Source organism: Paramisgurnus dabryanus, chromosome 5, assembly GCF_030506205.2.
Source record: "Paramisgurnus dabryanus chromosome 5, PD_genome_1.1, whole genome shotgun sequence".
NCBI lineage: Eukaryota > Metazoa > Chordata > Actinopteri > Cypriniformes > Cobitidae > Paramisgurnus > Paramisgurnus dabryanus.
In genome coordinates, this window is record NC_133341.1 from 6904365 (window position 1) to 6921519 (window position 17155).

The 17155-nt window shown below is 41.9% G+C and overlaps 1 protein-coding gene across 1 annotated transcript in view; it reads left to right on the forward strand.

The window, feature by feature from the left end:
- The first annotated feature begins 14998 nt into the window (after positions 1-14998).
- Positions 14999-17155, forward strand: part of tmem161b (transmembrane protein 161B) — a 46690-nt gene continuing 44533 nt past the window's right edge. Inside the window, exon 1 of the mRNA XM_065267247.2 lies at positions 14999-15248. Within this exon, the coding sequence (XP_065123319.1) occupies positions 15246-15248 (3 nt within the window). The 5' untranslated portion in view covers positions 14999-15245. The remainder of the gene's footprint in view (positions 15249-17155) is intronic.

The window sequence follows — 17155 nt, forward strand, 5'->3', positions numbered from 1 at the left end:
TGTGGTGATCAGAGAAATCTACCAGTTGGCCACAGAGGCAGTGATGTTAGACACAAATGAAACACTTAAGGCAAACTCCAGCTAATGTTGATTTATTAAAAAAAAAGGTTTTGCATGAAAAATCCAACAAAAGTTCTTCTCAGACAGAGGAATAAATTGCAATGGAAAAAAACTACAAGGAAAAACAAAAAACTCCATGAGGGGAGAAAATAAAACTAAAGAACATTTACAATCAAATAATAAAGACTACCTTACTTGAGGTAGCTTGAAATGGCCAGGAAAAACTAAGCTGGAAACACACAGCCAAGACTCAAACCAAGTGAGGGACAAGGGGAAAAAACACAACTTAAATACTCTATGAGAAACAAGGCACAGGTGACTTACATAAGCCTAATAAGGCCACATGAGGAAGAACTAAGAGAGAGAGGAACTAGGGCGACCTCTAGAGGAAAGGAGGCGAAACAACAGGAGGTAGGATGCTGACAGGACCCCTCATTTAGGAATCGCTCCTGACGTTCCTTCCAGAACATCCTCGCCTCTGGGTGCAAAAATCTCAGATCAAGCTTGGGTCCAGGATGTCCTTGGCTGGAACCCAGGACCGTTCCTCCAGCCCGTAGCCCTCCCAGTCCACCAGATACTGTAATAAGTTCTGGACCCTCCGGGAGTCCAGTATCCGGCACACTGTGTAGGCTGGCTGGCCGTTGATGATCCTGGGAGGTGGAGGGGGTCTGTGAGGGGGGCAAAAGGATAACAAGACAGGTTTTAGTAATGAGACATGAAATGTGGGGTTAATTCTAAGGGAACGAGGGAGAAACAAACGATAAGAAACAGGGTTAACTTTCCTTGCTATGCGGAAAGGCCCGATTAATTTCTGGGAAAGCTTCTTGGACTCAACCCGGAGGGGTAGGTTCTTGGTTGCTAGCCAAACTCTTTGACCTGCTCGGAAACTAGGGGCTGTCCGGCGGCGGCGGTTAGCCTGACTTTGGTATCATTGAGAGGCCTGAAGGAGATTATGCCTGGCCTTTCTACAGGTCAGTCGACAACGTTGGACAAAGCGCTGGGCAGAAGGTACACCAACTTGAGCTTCTTCTTTGGGAAATAAAGGGGGAGTATATCCAAACTTGCATTCGAAGGGGTATAGTCCAGTGGCAGAGGACTGGAGGGTGTTGTGGGCATATTCCGCCCAAATGATGTAGGTGGCCCAAGATATAGGATTATTGGCCGCCATACAGCGCAGGGTGGTCTCCAGAACTTGATTAATCCGTTCCGTCTGGCCATTAGATTAAGGATGAAACCCAGATGACAGGCTGGCTGTGGCGCCAATAAGCTTGCAAAAGGCCGACCAGAACCGGGATGAGAACTGGGGACCCCTGTCAGAGACAATGTCCAGGGGAATACCAAATAAGCAGAAGACATGGTTCATGAGGAGCTCAGCAGTCTCCTTGGCCGAAGGCAGCTTGGGCAGGGGAATGAACCGGGCAGCCTTAGAGAACCGATCTACAACCACCAGGATGACAGTGTTGCTTTGGGATGGTGGAAGTCCTGTCACAAAGTCTAGAGAATGGTGCGACCATGGTCTGCGGGGAACAGGTAAGGCATGAAGCGATCCCTGTGGTCGCTGATGTGTAGATTTTCCCTGGTTGCACACAATGCAGGCATCTACATATACCTTAACATCATTCTTGATTGATGCCACCAAAACCGCCGCTGGAGGAAGTCAAGTTTGCGAGCACTTCCTGGATGGCATGTCAAAAGAGACTCATGACCCCATTGCAGGACCCGGGCCCGGGCAGATTTAGGAACGTAAAGGCATCCAGTGGGACCACCACCTGGATCAGGCTCATGGGCAAGGGCCTCTCTCCAGTTCCCATTGAAGGGGTGCAATGATCCTAGAGCTAGGAATAATCGATGCCAAAGGCTTTTCTTGTGTCTCAGGAGAGTATGCTCAGGACAGGGCATCCGGCTTCACATTTTTGGTGCCAGGTCTGTAAGATAGGAGAAACTGGAATCGATTAACACTCTGGGGTCAACTGCGACGCGCGCGCCGCAAACTCTTTATTTTTCAATCACTCCACAAAGAGACTTAGATAACTCTGCTGATTTTGGACACACAGATATTACTTATACATCATTTAAAACGTTAAAGTGTTTCTGTCCACTCACAATAAAAACAGAATGTTGTGCTTTTCGCAAAATTAAGAAAATAAACATGATGCGCGTTTTGTTCTCCCTCCCTCAGTGAAGTCCTTTCAGAAACGCGTCAGAAAAATTAACTGTAACTTAAAGAATACTTGTCATAGAAACAAAAGATACATGTCTACATAATGCTTGAAATGTTTTCTTTTAAATGATGTGAGTGAAATCGAAAACAAATATTGTAATTCGTTGTTAACTGTATTAGAAGAGGGAGATGTACCGTCTTTCTCCTGTTACTTCATTATCTATAATGAGCCATGCCCCGCTCCATTGAAGAGAAAAGCTGAGATCATCCATATTCATTAGTCAACCCAGTCAATGGAGACTCCGTCTCTGCAGCCATTCAGTGCTGTGTTGAGTTTTAATCCGAGTGCTGGAAACATGACATCTACTTGTTTACTGGCGACTGTAACTAAAGTTATCTCCAGATGCGAGTGTGTGTGCTTCGTCAGTGTGACGCAAGATCGATGTCCAAACGCACACACAAACACAAGACGCGAGTGTGTGTGCTTCGTCACTGTGACGCGAGATCGATGTCCAAAAGCACACACAAACACACGATGCCTCACATTTGACGCGCTTTGTGGTATTCTTATAAAAGATGCGATTGCAAACATCACATCTACTTGTTTACTCTCGCCTGTAAATAAAAACTATCTCCAGACGCTAATGTTTTCTTTGTGCTTCCGTCAGACGCGATCGACGGCCAAATGCACACACAAACACATTATGTCTCACATTTGATGCACTTTGTATTAAGACGCATCTAAACACATCTAAAACCTTGTTTATTGACGTATATCTCCGCACAGCAAGTTTATTAAACACAGGATCACTCGCGTGTGCAAACATTCCTTGTACTGCTTTCATGATCAACACGTGAGGGAGTAATGGCGGCGGCTGTGAACAAACATTGATACGTTTATCACGCTTGTCCCTTGTTGTGTTTCTACTATCCAAACAGTACCTTCACCATGATTACTATGGTTTTTAAAGGTATACTTGTGAAATTAATAGAAAATATTTCTTTTAATGTGTGTGTGTGTGTGTGTGTGTGTGTGTGTGTGTGCGTGCGTGCGTGCGTGTGTGTGTTTGTGTGTGTGTGTGTGTATATATATATATATATATATATATATATATATAATGTGTGTGTGTTTACATTTTATTGAAAATGTTTGTTATAAATTCCCAAGTAAACCTTATCATGGTTTTACTACAGAGAAAGTTACATTCCTGTTAAACATCCCCACAAGGCTCATTATGTGGCTCATTATTCAACTCTATTGTTCCTCAGCTGTCAATAACTGATTATTCAGGAGCTTTCCCACCCCCACGCATACAGCCTTTCCCGAGCAAAAGTGTCTTAGAAATTGTAAATCAATATATTGTTTTATGTGAATGAGCAGGCCAAATGATTTTCACATCATTTTGAAGAAAAAACTCTAGACTACTAGATCCTGTTTTGAAAAGTCTTGGGAAAACATGTTTAGTATGGGTTTTGTGGACTTATATCAGTGACTTAAAGATTTAGCTTTTTCAAAAACTACGCATAAACATTTTTCTCTCAAAAATACAAACATGTACATACATGTTGATCATATAATATTGTAGCCCAGTTTGTGCTGAACGCAGTGTTATGAGACTTTTGCCATTAATATGTTTTTAACTCTTTCACCGCCAGCGTCTTTAAAAAAAGTTGCCAGCCAGCGCCAGCGTTTTTCATGATTTTCACCAAAGTTTAATGCCTTCCAGAAAATGTTCTTCTTTAAATAAATAAACATACAATATACCAAATGAAAGAACAGACCCTCTGCTTTCAAACAAAAAAAACGTTTCATCCTACCTTTAGTGGTTCTTTTGCAATCAGCTTTTGAATATGGGTAGGTTTTTGCAAAAACACCATATTTTGACCAAAAAGCAAAAATAATTCCATTTTTGTGACGGACTTTTCATAGAGATCCCATTCAGAGCGATCTTTAAAACAGACACGGACATGCAGCAGCTTGCCATAGGGCAATACTTCCGGTTTTAAAAAGTAATAGCGGTATTGCGGAAAGACGGAAAATCTCGTCATTGGCGGGGAAGCGTTTTCTCTTAATTGACGAGATATCTCGTCAATGGCGGGGAAAGAGTTAAGCAACTGAAAAAAGCACAAATGTCAGTGCATGTCAAAACTTCCCCAGGGCCCTAAAAACCCCTTAGACCCCAGAGGGTTAAAAAACAAGGACCATCGAGCTTGCCGAAGGTTCAACCTCTTAGCCTGTTGGAGATATTCCAGATTCTTGTGGTCTGTAAGAACCTGGAAAGGGTGCTGAGCCCCCTCAAGCCAGTGGCGCCACTCCTCCAAAGTAAGTTTTACTGCAAGCAACTCACGATCCCCCACGTGGTAGTTGCGCTTAGCATCCGACAGGCGGCGAGACATGAAGGCGCAAGGGTGTAATTTTCCATCTTCAGCCCTCTGTGACAGGATGGCTCCTACCCCCACCTCTGAGGCGTCCACCTCCACCACAAAATGTCTCTTTGGGTCAGGGATCAAAAGAATAGGAGCAGAAGTGAATCGACGCTTGAGATCTTCAAAGGCCCGTGCTGCTTCCAGACCCCAGTGAATCTTGGTTCCTCCTCCCTTGGTAAGTGCTGTCAAGCGGGCCACAACAGAACTGAAATTCTTAATGAACTTTCTGTGGAAGTTTGAAAAGCCAATGAAAAGTTGAACCTCCTTGACTGTGGCAGGTATGGGCCAGTTGTGGACTGCTTTGACTTTCTTGGGTTCCATCTCCAGGTGGCCAGGAGTGATGATGAATCCGAGAAATTGGGCCTGGGTTACATGAAATTCACACTTCTCTGGTTTTACGTAGAGGTGATTGTCAAGGAGTCTGGAGAACCCTGCTGACATGCCCCTCGTGCTCCTGCAGTGACTTTGAGAAAATGAGTATATCGTCAAGATATACAAAGACAAATTTATTGAGTATGTCCTGGAGAACGTCATTAATTAGTGCCTGAAACACAGCTGGGGCATTGGTAAGCCTGAATGACATCACAAGATACTCATAGTGGCCTGTGGGAGTGTTGAAGGCTGTTTGCCATTCATCCCCTTACCGGATCCGCATGAGATGGTAAGCATTACGGAGATCCAGCTTAGTGAATATTGAAGCTCCTTGAAGCAGCTCAAAAGCAGTGGCCATGAGAGGTAGGGGGTATTGATTCCGAACTGTGATCTTGTTGAGGCCCCGGTAATCTTTACAAGGCCGAAGACCTCCATCTTTCTTCTCAACAAAGAAGAAACCTGCCCCAGCTGGAGAAGTGGAGGTCCAGATAATGCCAGCTGCCAAGGACTCCTTAATATAGACATCCATAGCTGAGCGCTCGGGAGGAGATAAAGAGAAGATTCGACCTCTGGGAGGGCAGGAACCAGGGAGAAGATCAATAGCACAGTCGTAAGTGCAGTGAGGTGATAAGGAGGTAGCCCAGGTCTTGCAGAATACTGCTTTAAACTGATGATAAACACTGGGGACTCGAGATAGACAATAGACTCTTGAAAATCAGAACTAGGGGCTGAGGGACTCTGAGGTAGACAGGTAAGTTGGCAAGTAAAACCTCAACTAAGAATGGTGCCAGTGGGCCAGTCAATTATGGGATTATGTCTGCACAGCCAAGGGTGACCCAGGATAATAGGATACTCGGGGGAGTCAATAAGATAAAAGGTCTCCTCCTGCTGGTGTTAAAAGGTAGTAAGTCGCAGGGACTGAGTGGCCTCTGTAACTTTGCCAGGTTCCAGAGGTCTGCCATCTACAGTCTTGTTCAAAATAATAGCAGTACAATGTGACTAACCAGAATAATCAAGGTTTTTAGTATATTTTTTATTGCTACGTGGCAAACAAGTTACCAGTAGGTTCAGTAGATTCTCAGAAAACAAACAAGACCCAGCATTCATGATATGCACGCTCTTAAGGCTGTGCAATTGGGCAATTAGTTGAAAGGGGTGTGTTCAAAAAAATAGCAGTGTCTACCTTTGACTGTACAAACTCAAAACTATTTTGTACAAACATTTTTTTTTCTGGGATTTTGCAATCCTGTGAATCACTAAACTAATATTTAGTTGTATGACCACAGTTTTTTAAAACTGCTTGACATCTGTGTGGCATGGAGTCAACCAACTTGTGGCACCTCTCAGCTGTTATTCCACTCCATGATTCTTTAACAATTCATTCACATTTCTTGGTTTTGCTTCAGAAACAGCATTTTTGATATCACCCCACAAGTTCTCAATTGGATTAAGGTCTGGAGATTGGGCTGGCCACTCCATAACATTAATTTTGTTGGTTTGGAACCAAGACTTTGCCCGTTTACTAGTGTGTTTTGGGTCATTGTCTTGTTGAAACAACCATTTCAAGGGCATGTCCTCTTCCGCATAGGGCAACATGACCTCTTCAAGTATTTTAACATATGCAAACTGATCCATGATCCCTGGTATGCGATAAATAGGCCCAACACCATAGTAGGAGAAACATGCCCATATCATGCTCCATGCTTCACTGTCTTCACTGTGTACTGTGGCTTGAATTCAGAGTTTGGGGGTCGTCTCACAAACTGCCTGTGGCCCTTGGACCCAAAAAGAACAATTTTATTCTCATCAGTCCACAAAATCTTCCTCCATTTCTCTTTAGGCCAGTTGATGTGTTCTTTAGCAAATTGTAACCTCTTCTGCACATGCCTTTTTTTTAACAGAGGGACTTTGCGGGGATTCTTGAAAATAGCTTCACACAGACGTCTTCTAACTGTCACAGTACTTACAGGTAACTCCAGACTGTCTTTGATCATCCTGGAGGTGATCATTGGCTGAGCCTTTGCCATTCTGGTTATTCTTCTATCCATTTTGATGGTTGTCTTCCGTTTTCTTCCACGTCTCTCTGGTTTTGCTCTCCATTTTAAGGCATTGGCGATCATTTTAGCTGAACAGCCTATCATTTTTTGCACCTCTTTATAGGTTTTCCCCTCTCCAATCAACTTTTTAATCAAAGTACGCTGTTCTTCTGAACAATGTCTTGAACGACCCATTTTCCTCAGCTTTCAAATGCATGTTCAACAAGTGTTTGCTTCATCCTTAAATGGGGCCACCTGATTCACACCTGTTTCTTCACAAAATTGATGACCTCAGTTATTGAATGCCACACTGCTATTTTTTTGAACACACCCCTTTCAACTAATTCAACTACTTGCCCAATTGCACAGCCTTAAGAGCGTGCATATCATGGAAGCATACCGACCACTGATAGGATGATCAAACACTCGCTTGAACTCTTCCACAAATGCCGCGTAGGACTCACAACAGGCATCCTGTGATTGCCACACTGCATAGGCCCAGGAAAGGGCCTTGTCTGAGAGAAGTGTAATAATGTAAGCTATCTTGGAGCGATCTGTAGGAAAACTTGAGGGTTGGAGCTCAAAGGTGAGGGAGCACTGAGTGAGGAAACCTTGGCAGGAACTAGGATCTCCAAGAAAGGGTTTGGGAGATGGTAGTCAGGGCTCCGCCACTGGAGAAGACCTGTCACCACATGGAGGTAATACAGAGGAAGGGGAGGGGCCAGGGAGGCGTTCAAAGAGCTGGCAGATGGAACACATTAGATCACCCAGAAGTTGAGAGTGTTTGGTCATCAGCTCTTCTTGTCAGCTGAGAACAGCTTCATGACGCTGAAACAATGCCTCATGTTGAGTGATCATTGCAAACAGGTCCTTGGGACCAAGTGTTTTTGGGTTCATGACTGACTTGGTTTTTCTGTCACAGGCTGAGATTGAACCCAGGTCTCTGGTGTGGTGATCAGAGAAATCTACCACTTGGCCACAGAGGCAGTGATGTTGGACCCAAATGAAACACTTAAGGCAGAACTCCAGCTAATGTTGATTTATTAAAACAAAGGTTTTGCATGAAAAATCCAACAAAAGTTCTTCTCAGACAGAGGAATAAATTCCAATGAGAAAACTACAAGGAAAAACAAAAAACTCTACGAGGGGAGAAAATAAAACTAAAGAACATTCACACTCAAATAATAAAGAATACCTTACTTGAGGTAGCTTGAAATGGCCAGGAAAAACTAAGCTGGAAACACACAGCCAAGACTCAAAAACCAAGTGAGGGACAAGGGGAAAAAACACAACTTAAATACTCTATGAGAAACAAACAAGGCACAGGTGACTTACATAAGCCTAATAAGGCCACATGAGGAAGAACTAAGAGAGAGATGAACTAAGGGGACCTCTATAGAGACAAGGAGGCAAAACAACAGGGGGTAGGATGCTGACACAAAGCATATAGGAATTTAGTACTGATTTGTTGTTGTAAAACTTTATTCAGGAAATTGGCTTTACACATGTAATTACAATAACACACGTCCTTCAAAAAAGTATTCCCTTATAAAAGCGTAACTAAACCCCTGGTCAGAGCCTGACTTCACCCACTGGCAATATTTAAAAATGCAAGAAAAGTGGGCAGATCCCAATGGAGATAGAGGGGATGAACTAAGTGTGTTGTGAGATCGTAACAAGGGCTTGGTGAGCTTGAACCTGTTTACGTCACGAGTCATTTTTTTGGACCCAACATCCAATAGGAAAATTCAACTGCAATGGCCACCGTTCAACCTGAAGAGGGCAGCACTCAGACGTTTTACACCATATATTGTAGTATTGAAACACTTTGTATCCAAATGTCAAAAAACTTACTAAAATCAATGAACAGCACTAATAAAGCCCCATTCTTACAGATCATTAACTAAAAAAAGTTGGTTTAGGGTTTAGTTACTCTTTAACTGGTCTCTATATCAAACATAAAAATGGTGCACAGGGTCATGTACACTAAGGCATGGCATGAATTAAGCATCTAAATGTACATATTTCTGCTAATTAAGTGTGTCCTTTAACTAAATTAATAATCAGATGTTTATGGCTGTCAGGTGCCAATTTAACAAATCAATGTTCAAGCTTAAAAATTCACAAATTTAGGAGCATTCAAAGTTAAAGGACAAGTTCGGTATTTTACACTTAAAGCCCTGTTTTCAGATTGTTTATGATGAAATAGAACTGAAATTTGACTGAAATTTGGACCTATTGTCACAGGTCGGGGCGGACCACAGATGTAAACAAGCCACGCCCCTTCCTAGTTTCCACCTCGAGGAGGTCCCAAAGTCAACCCAATGACCAGACAAACACAAGCGTAAGTAAAATTTAAAAGTCACTTTATTTAATTTACTTAAAATAGATAGGAAAAAGGGCAAGGGTGAATTAAAATAAGGGTATCTCCTTCTGCTCTCCAGGTGAGCCGGGAAGAAAGGGGGGGGGGCAGCAGGGCAGAGCTCCTATGCCTTGGCTCCTTGATCCCGTGGCACCCTCCTTTTCCTCCTGGAAGCAGATTAAAACAAGGTAAGTGGTGGTTAAATGTTGCGGAGCCCTGGGGGTCTTGTTGGCGTCAGGCTGGGTATCCCCTTGATGCTTTCCTAGGGTGGTGTTCGGTAAGTACTTCACAAGTACGATATGCAGGTTCTCTCCTTCTGCAAGCTTTAGCTGTAACACAGAGGATTACGTAACAGACACTGGGGCTGCGTCCGAAACCGCATACTGTATAGTAGGTACTGAATTGGATGAAGTACCTACTTACTTGGCGTTAAAACAGTAGGTACTGTATAGTATGAATCCTGGTAGTATGAATAAGATTTGGACGTACTACATCCGCCATGTTGCTACATCACGTGACATACGTCGTCATCACGTCATGTCTTTCAGCGCGAAAACAGCCGCGTGCCTCTTCTTCTTCGTTGGATAACTCCTCGTCCGGGGCATCATGGGATAGTGAAGCGTCCATCGTATGCACACTGCAAAATCTAACCAGAAGTAGTAGGTCATCCGGGTACTTTTCGCATACTGTTTTTCGAATATTATGTATTCGGACATACTACTCGCCTCGCCTACTGCTTTTCGCGTACTATATAGTATGTAGTAGGCGGTTTCGGACGCAGCATGGGACTTTCACTCTCACCGTGACGACATACAGGTAAGTACCTCACAGGTATGGTATTCAGGTTCTCTCCTTCTGCAATCTTTAGCTGTAACACAGAGGATTACGTAACAGACACTGGGAATTTCACTCTCACCGCGACGACATACAGGTAAGTACCTCACAGGTATGGTATTCAGGTTCTCTCCTTCTTCAGGCTTTAGCTCACAGGTATGGTATGCAGGTTCTCTCTCTTTCTGCAGGCTTGTAGCTGTAACACAGAGGGTTTCGTAGCAGATACGGAGGTTTCAACTCTCACCTAGTCGATTTATGATGACGTGCAGGTAAGTACTTTGCAGGTATGGTATTCGGGTTCGCTCCTTCTACAGGCTCGTAGCTCACAGGTATGGCATTCAGGTTCTCTCTCTCCTACTATAGACTTTCAGCTGTAACACAGAAGGTTTCGTAACAGGCACTGGGGTTTCAACTCTCACCTAGTCGACTTATGACGACATGCAGGTAAGTACTTCACAGGCATGGTATTCAGGTTCTTTCTCTCTTTCTGCAGGCTTGTAGCTGTAACACAGAAGGTTTCGTAGCAGACACTGGGGTTTCGACTCTCACCTAGTCGACTTATGACGACGTGCAGGTAAGTACTTCACAGGCGGGGTATTCAGGTTCTTTCTCTCTTCTGCAGGCTTTTAGCTGTGGCACAAAAGGAATTACAGTTACAGATCCAGGAGCTCACACTGGTTAGTAGGGCAGCTCCTTACAATAAGCAGAGGCGAGTTAGGATGACCGGAACCGACGTCACAACTGAAGCTTTAATACAGGGTCACGCACACAGCATATACAATGGGTTGTTTAACCGGTCTCCACAGCCTCTTGTTCTCCCACGGCGGATTCAGCGAAGGGAGGGGGGCTACCGACAATTCAAACACATCACACCACTGCACTAACTCAAAGTGTATTCTCACAGCAAAAGCTCAAACTCACCCACAGCATTCTTTGTGCACATTAAGGTCGCAACCCCGTCTTCCTCGAGTTTCACCTGGGACCAGTTGGCGTTGGAAGCGAAAACCAGCAAGATAGACATCGCTGTGGCGCCCCGTGTTCCTCCCAGGATCGTTACTCCCCGGCTCTCCCACCACTCCGTGGCAGGGCCGTCGACCTGAATACTGAGAGCTCACAACACACGTTGGACAAGACAGCTCCACAATACACACTGTATCAAACACTGATTACTCACAATGGTTTAGCAATGACCTCCTTTGTCTCCTTCTCCTACAGACCAATGGGATCCTCTTCACCCGTATTCAAATACACCACTCGGATCTTCATCAGCAACTATTGGGGTAAGTCATTCCTCCTCAATTCTCCAAACACAACAGTAATGCACATAAATCCATTCGTATCCAAACTCTTCAGGGTTATCACTTACTCAACCGCTGGCTCTATTTTCCTCTTCTGCTTTGTTCCCAGTAAACGAACTCCTTACTGTTTCCAAGACTGTGCCCAGGTCCTTCCTCTCTATCACCGAAATGGTTTGTTGACACCACACGGCCACCGCAGCTCCAATAATCAACCCCAACAATGAACATCTCTTTGTATTAAAGGCTGTCTTTTATACCTCTCTCTTCTCCACAGCGTCCAATCCCCAGCCGCTACGTTTACCATCCACACCTGTGTTTAATCGGCTTGATTACGCCTCGCGGCGTTTACCGGAAGTTCCGGTGTTTCGACTCTTCCGTCCGGGCGGACACGCTTCCGGGAGGGACCAATCTTCCCCATCTTTGATTCCGCCCCCTTGGAAATCATCACCGTGTGACATCATGATGCTGGCCCGAGAATTTTCGGGTGTTTGTTCTATCACCTCCCACCTCTACAATGGGTGCATAGGTGCACTCGAACAATCGTTCCTAAAATGCATTAAACTTTCGTTTACAAAGACGTGAAACTCACCGAGTGATCAGAGGTGTTCACTGATATGCTCACACAAAAATCGCTGCAAAAGATCTGAAAACAGGGCTTTAAGTGTGAAATACCAAACTTGTCCTTTAAACTCTTATCACAATTAACCATGTTTTTGTAGTTTAAGCCTATTTATTACAACTGGCAAAACCACTACAGTAACCATGATTTTTTTTGTAGCAAAACTATGGTTATATTGTGGTAACCATGATTAAACTAGAACATTGTTTTTGGTTTTAAAGGGAACATATCATGAAATTGTTTTACGTTTAAGTGCTATAAATGGGTCCCCAGTGCTTCCATCAACCTAAAAAACGTAAAAAAAGGAACATCCCAGTAACTAAGTTTTGGTAAATCACTCTGAAATGTGATGTATAAAATAAGTAATTCAATTTTTACTCCCCTTGTGATGTCAGAATGGGGTTATACTTAGGGGTGGGCCAATCCAATACTTTGGATCGGATATCGGGTCGATCCAGACCTTTTTTGCTGGATCGAGTATCGGAAAAACGGGGCCGATCCAAATCCGAAACTGTGCGTTACTTGTGGTTGTTACTGTCATGATACAGAAAAGTCAAACTATTATAAAAGCACCAATGCGTATATGAAGATATTTGTCACAAAAACTGAATGGTTTGGTGCTCGCCGAGTTAATACACTGGAGTAGCGTGAATTAAATATGTCACACACACACACACACACACACACACACACACACACACACACACACACACACACACACACACACACACACACACACACACACACACACACACACACACACACACACACACAGACACAGACACAGACACAGACACAGAGACACACAGACAGACACAGACAGACACACACACACACAGACACAGACACACACACACACACACACACACACACACACACACACACACACACACACACACACACACAGACACACAGACACACACACAGACATACACAGACAGACACAGACAGACACACACACACACACACACACACACACACACAAAGACACAGACACACACACACACACACACAGACACACACAGACACAGACACAAACACAGACACAGAGACACACAGACAGACACAGACACACACAGACACACACAGACACAGACACACACACACACACACACACACACACACACACACACACACACACACACACACACACACACACACACACACACACACACACACACACACAGACACGCACGCACGGACGCACGCACACACACACACATGAAACAAGTTTTGTGACAGTTTGCGCAATTAAGTTAAAATGTACTTGAACTATTATTTGCTCAGTCGTATGTCCACTCAAAAATAATTAATAAATATTTAAGAACACTTACATTCTTTTAACTTGTGTCTCATTTAAAAAATAATTCACTTGACATGATATTCTCCTGATTTTGTGCAACATGTTTTGTGTGTATATGTGTGCGTATATATATATATATATATATATATATATATATATATATATATATATATATATATATGTGTTTATACACACACAATTCTAAATGGATCAAGAAAAATAGTAGTATTGACTCGGGATCGGTCGATACTCAGAATACAGGTATCGAAATCGTATCGGTACTGGGAAAAGTGGATCGGCCCAGCCCTAGTTATACTGCCCCTTATAAATCTGCACTATCCAACCACGGCACTGCCATTTAGTGCCGATATCAGCTAATTTGCATTTAAAAGGACACACCCAAAAACTGTAAATTTTTGCTAACACCTACAAAGTGGCAATTTTAACATGTTATAATAAATTATCTATAGGGAGATATTAAAAATGAATAGTAATATATAATGCTGACCTCTAAAATAATGTTCTGATGCAGTTTGCCAAAATCAATCATAGGTGGGAAAATTATGATGCTTTGAAAGCTACTGACTTCATATACAAGACAAATTAAAAGTGGTAAAAGCTAAAAGGCAATCTGAAAACAACACAATAAAGGGAAAAATATGACACTCTTAAAACATCAAATCCATTCATATTTGACAGTTACAAACAGCAGTTAAACAAACACCCACTATATATGCCTACAAAGGTCTTTAGTAAACACAGTGGAGAAAGATCTTATTTACTGTAAACTGTAACAGGGACACAGGGAACAGAGGATATTACACTACCAGGCAAAAAGTTGGGACACACCTGCATAACGTTTTTAAATTTTAGTATAAAAGTAACACCAACAAAATATTAAAAACCACAAAAGGAAAAATGTAAATTCATTTTATATATTTAGCTTCTTCAAAGTAGCCAGCCTTTGTCTAAACAACCTGGTCCAAAGAAATTATTTAAAAAAATATATTTATTAATTTCAATGACATATTAAATGCAAAATGAAAAACAGATTCCCATTTCAAGTTCTATTCATACATATGACAGGGTCACTATAAGGCATTAAGGTGAATGGGTTGATCTTATCCGTCAGCAGGTAACGCATTTTTTTTAAACGTGCGGGGATTATTTCGCTAAGATGTGAATTGTTGTTTTGTTCTGCTACTAAAAGTAAATAAATGAAACAATTTAATCATAACATTCACCAAAGTTGTCACGGTGTTAACAACACCGGTAGGAAAAAGTCACATGTACTTCATTCACTACTTCCGGTGAAGGGGTCCTACAAGAGGCTGCAGCACCTCAAAATAGTGCCTGTTTAAAAAGTAAAAGGAAATTGATGGTTTTGATTCCAAAATAACTTAATAACGTGAAGGTATATGAGTAAAATTTCACTTTGTTTAATTTCTTACCATTTATAACAAATGAATGTTTTTTGTCTTGGTCATAACAATCCTGGAAACTCACAGGCTGCCATTGGCAGCTCAGAACCGAGAGTCTTAGCGTGACCTCTATTGCAGTTGAAAACACAGCGGAGCTGCTTGTGAATCAGTTAAGGATCAGTGGAGATGCTAAGTTAGAAGTGCATGGGGTCTAAATTTTACTTGTCAACACAGTGCTCTCAAATAACAGCAACGTAAGACAGGCTTATGTGCTCCGTGCCGCTGGATTTCCGACTCGGGAGCTCAGAGTGTCAGCCGGCGTTGAGATCTATCACTGCACTGCACCATCAATATGGTTAGTGATGCACTGTTTAGATTTTGTGATCTTAAACGCAATTACCGTAGTGACATGTTTCTTTGAGATGATGTTTTATTATTTAAGACTGTGTTTTTAATTATTTGCTGATTATAAATTCATGCTGACGATTGTGCTGTTCTGTGTCATTGCTCAAATCATCAGATTTGAGTTGACATTACATCACAGGGATGTGTGTGTTTTATTTATTTTTTATTTTTTAAAACATAATCAAAAATTGTTATAGTTAATACCATTTCACTGGTCAGTGTTATACATGTAAAGCTGACAAAAAGATGATGCTGGTTAGAAGTTGTGGCTCACCTGGTGCAGGTAACCTCTGGGGTTGTGTTGACCTTAAAATGCCCTCCAGTGGAGGACAGCTTGGAAGGGCATGGGTATTATCACACCAGTAAAGATCTCATACTCCATAAACAAAGACAACTATATTATTTTTATATTAGCAGTGCATAAGCCATCAACGCAAGCTATAGAACAAGAAAAATAAAGGATATAGTTTCAGCATTTAGCGAAATCTCAGCTTCTAACCTGTCACATTTTATAAAGACATGAGCTATTACTTTGTAAGGCCTAACTTCTCCATTTATTCTTTATCAATATTAACTATAAACTTTTTATTCTGAACTGCTGCAGGCAAAACATAATTAGATTTTATACAACAATCATTAGATTATATCGACCATGTCATTTATGTGTAGATGCAGTGTTATGATTAATATTTTACTCAATAATAGGATTATTAGGTTAAAGAATAGTTCTAAATTTCTTATATTAAACTAGCACAGTAATCTTTAGTTAAATTTTAGGCAACAACACATCAGCACTAAAATGGGTAATGAAATCTATAAAATCACAAAAGATGACATGTCATCAAGCACATAATCAGTCCATGTTCAGTGCCCCCTCTTAAAGCTTATTTGGCCCCTGTGCATTATTCTTCCAGTGAGAATGACAAGTGCTTCGTGCTGCTTTGAACATCTTTCTGGCCCAACCTCTTGACCTCAGATCAAACTTGTTCAACAAGGGGGACATCTTTAATTTTCATGTCACACTTTTAAGAAGACTGTCTAGGTTGTTTAGTAAGTTGTGACACTGCTTTATATTAAACTGTCTATTAATATCCATTAACAGTTAAATAGGCATTAATGTTAGGTTCACCACTTTTAGGAAAAAAAATTGTGCCATATCCAATTGGGATGGGCATGATTAATCGATGATCGATAATTGATCGTTAAGAATTTCGTCGATGAAGTTGATTTGTTATTGATTAATCGAATACTTTTTTTATCTAATGCAGATTGCGTTGCCTAGCGTAGCATATGTCTTGAAGCAATTAAATGAATTTTACTGTGTGGCAGCAATTCAACATTTTACCACCAGGGTGCAATATTTGACACCATACTCCGTTATCTGTGACCTTCTGTTTTGATTTCAAAAGAATAATTATGAAGAGGTCATGATTTTTTGGAACAAATGAGGTCTCTGTTTAAAAATGCGGCTCGCAGCTGCAGGTTCCGCTGCTTTAGAGCACCGCATATTCAAGCGCATATATATTCTGTTTGTCTAACTAAATTTAGTTTAACTGTCTTCCACAAGTTGATCTTGTAATAAAGGTCTCATGGAGGAAAACATGCTGTATTTTTATTCAACATTTTTGAATTATAAAAGTTAAATAATTATTTTTTATTATAAAAATATTAATGATTAATCGATAGTCGATCGATAATTCTCCCGACAATCGACTAAAAAAATGTAATCGAATGCCCATCCCTAATATCCAAGATGAAGGGGTTACATCATTCCATGCACCCAGCCCTAGCTTATACAGTGGAGGAGTAGTTATGTTGGTCTAGTTGTGTAATGGGGTTTGGCAACCTGTAGGTGTG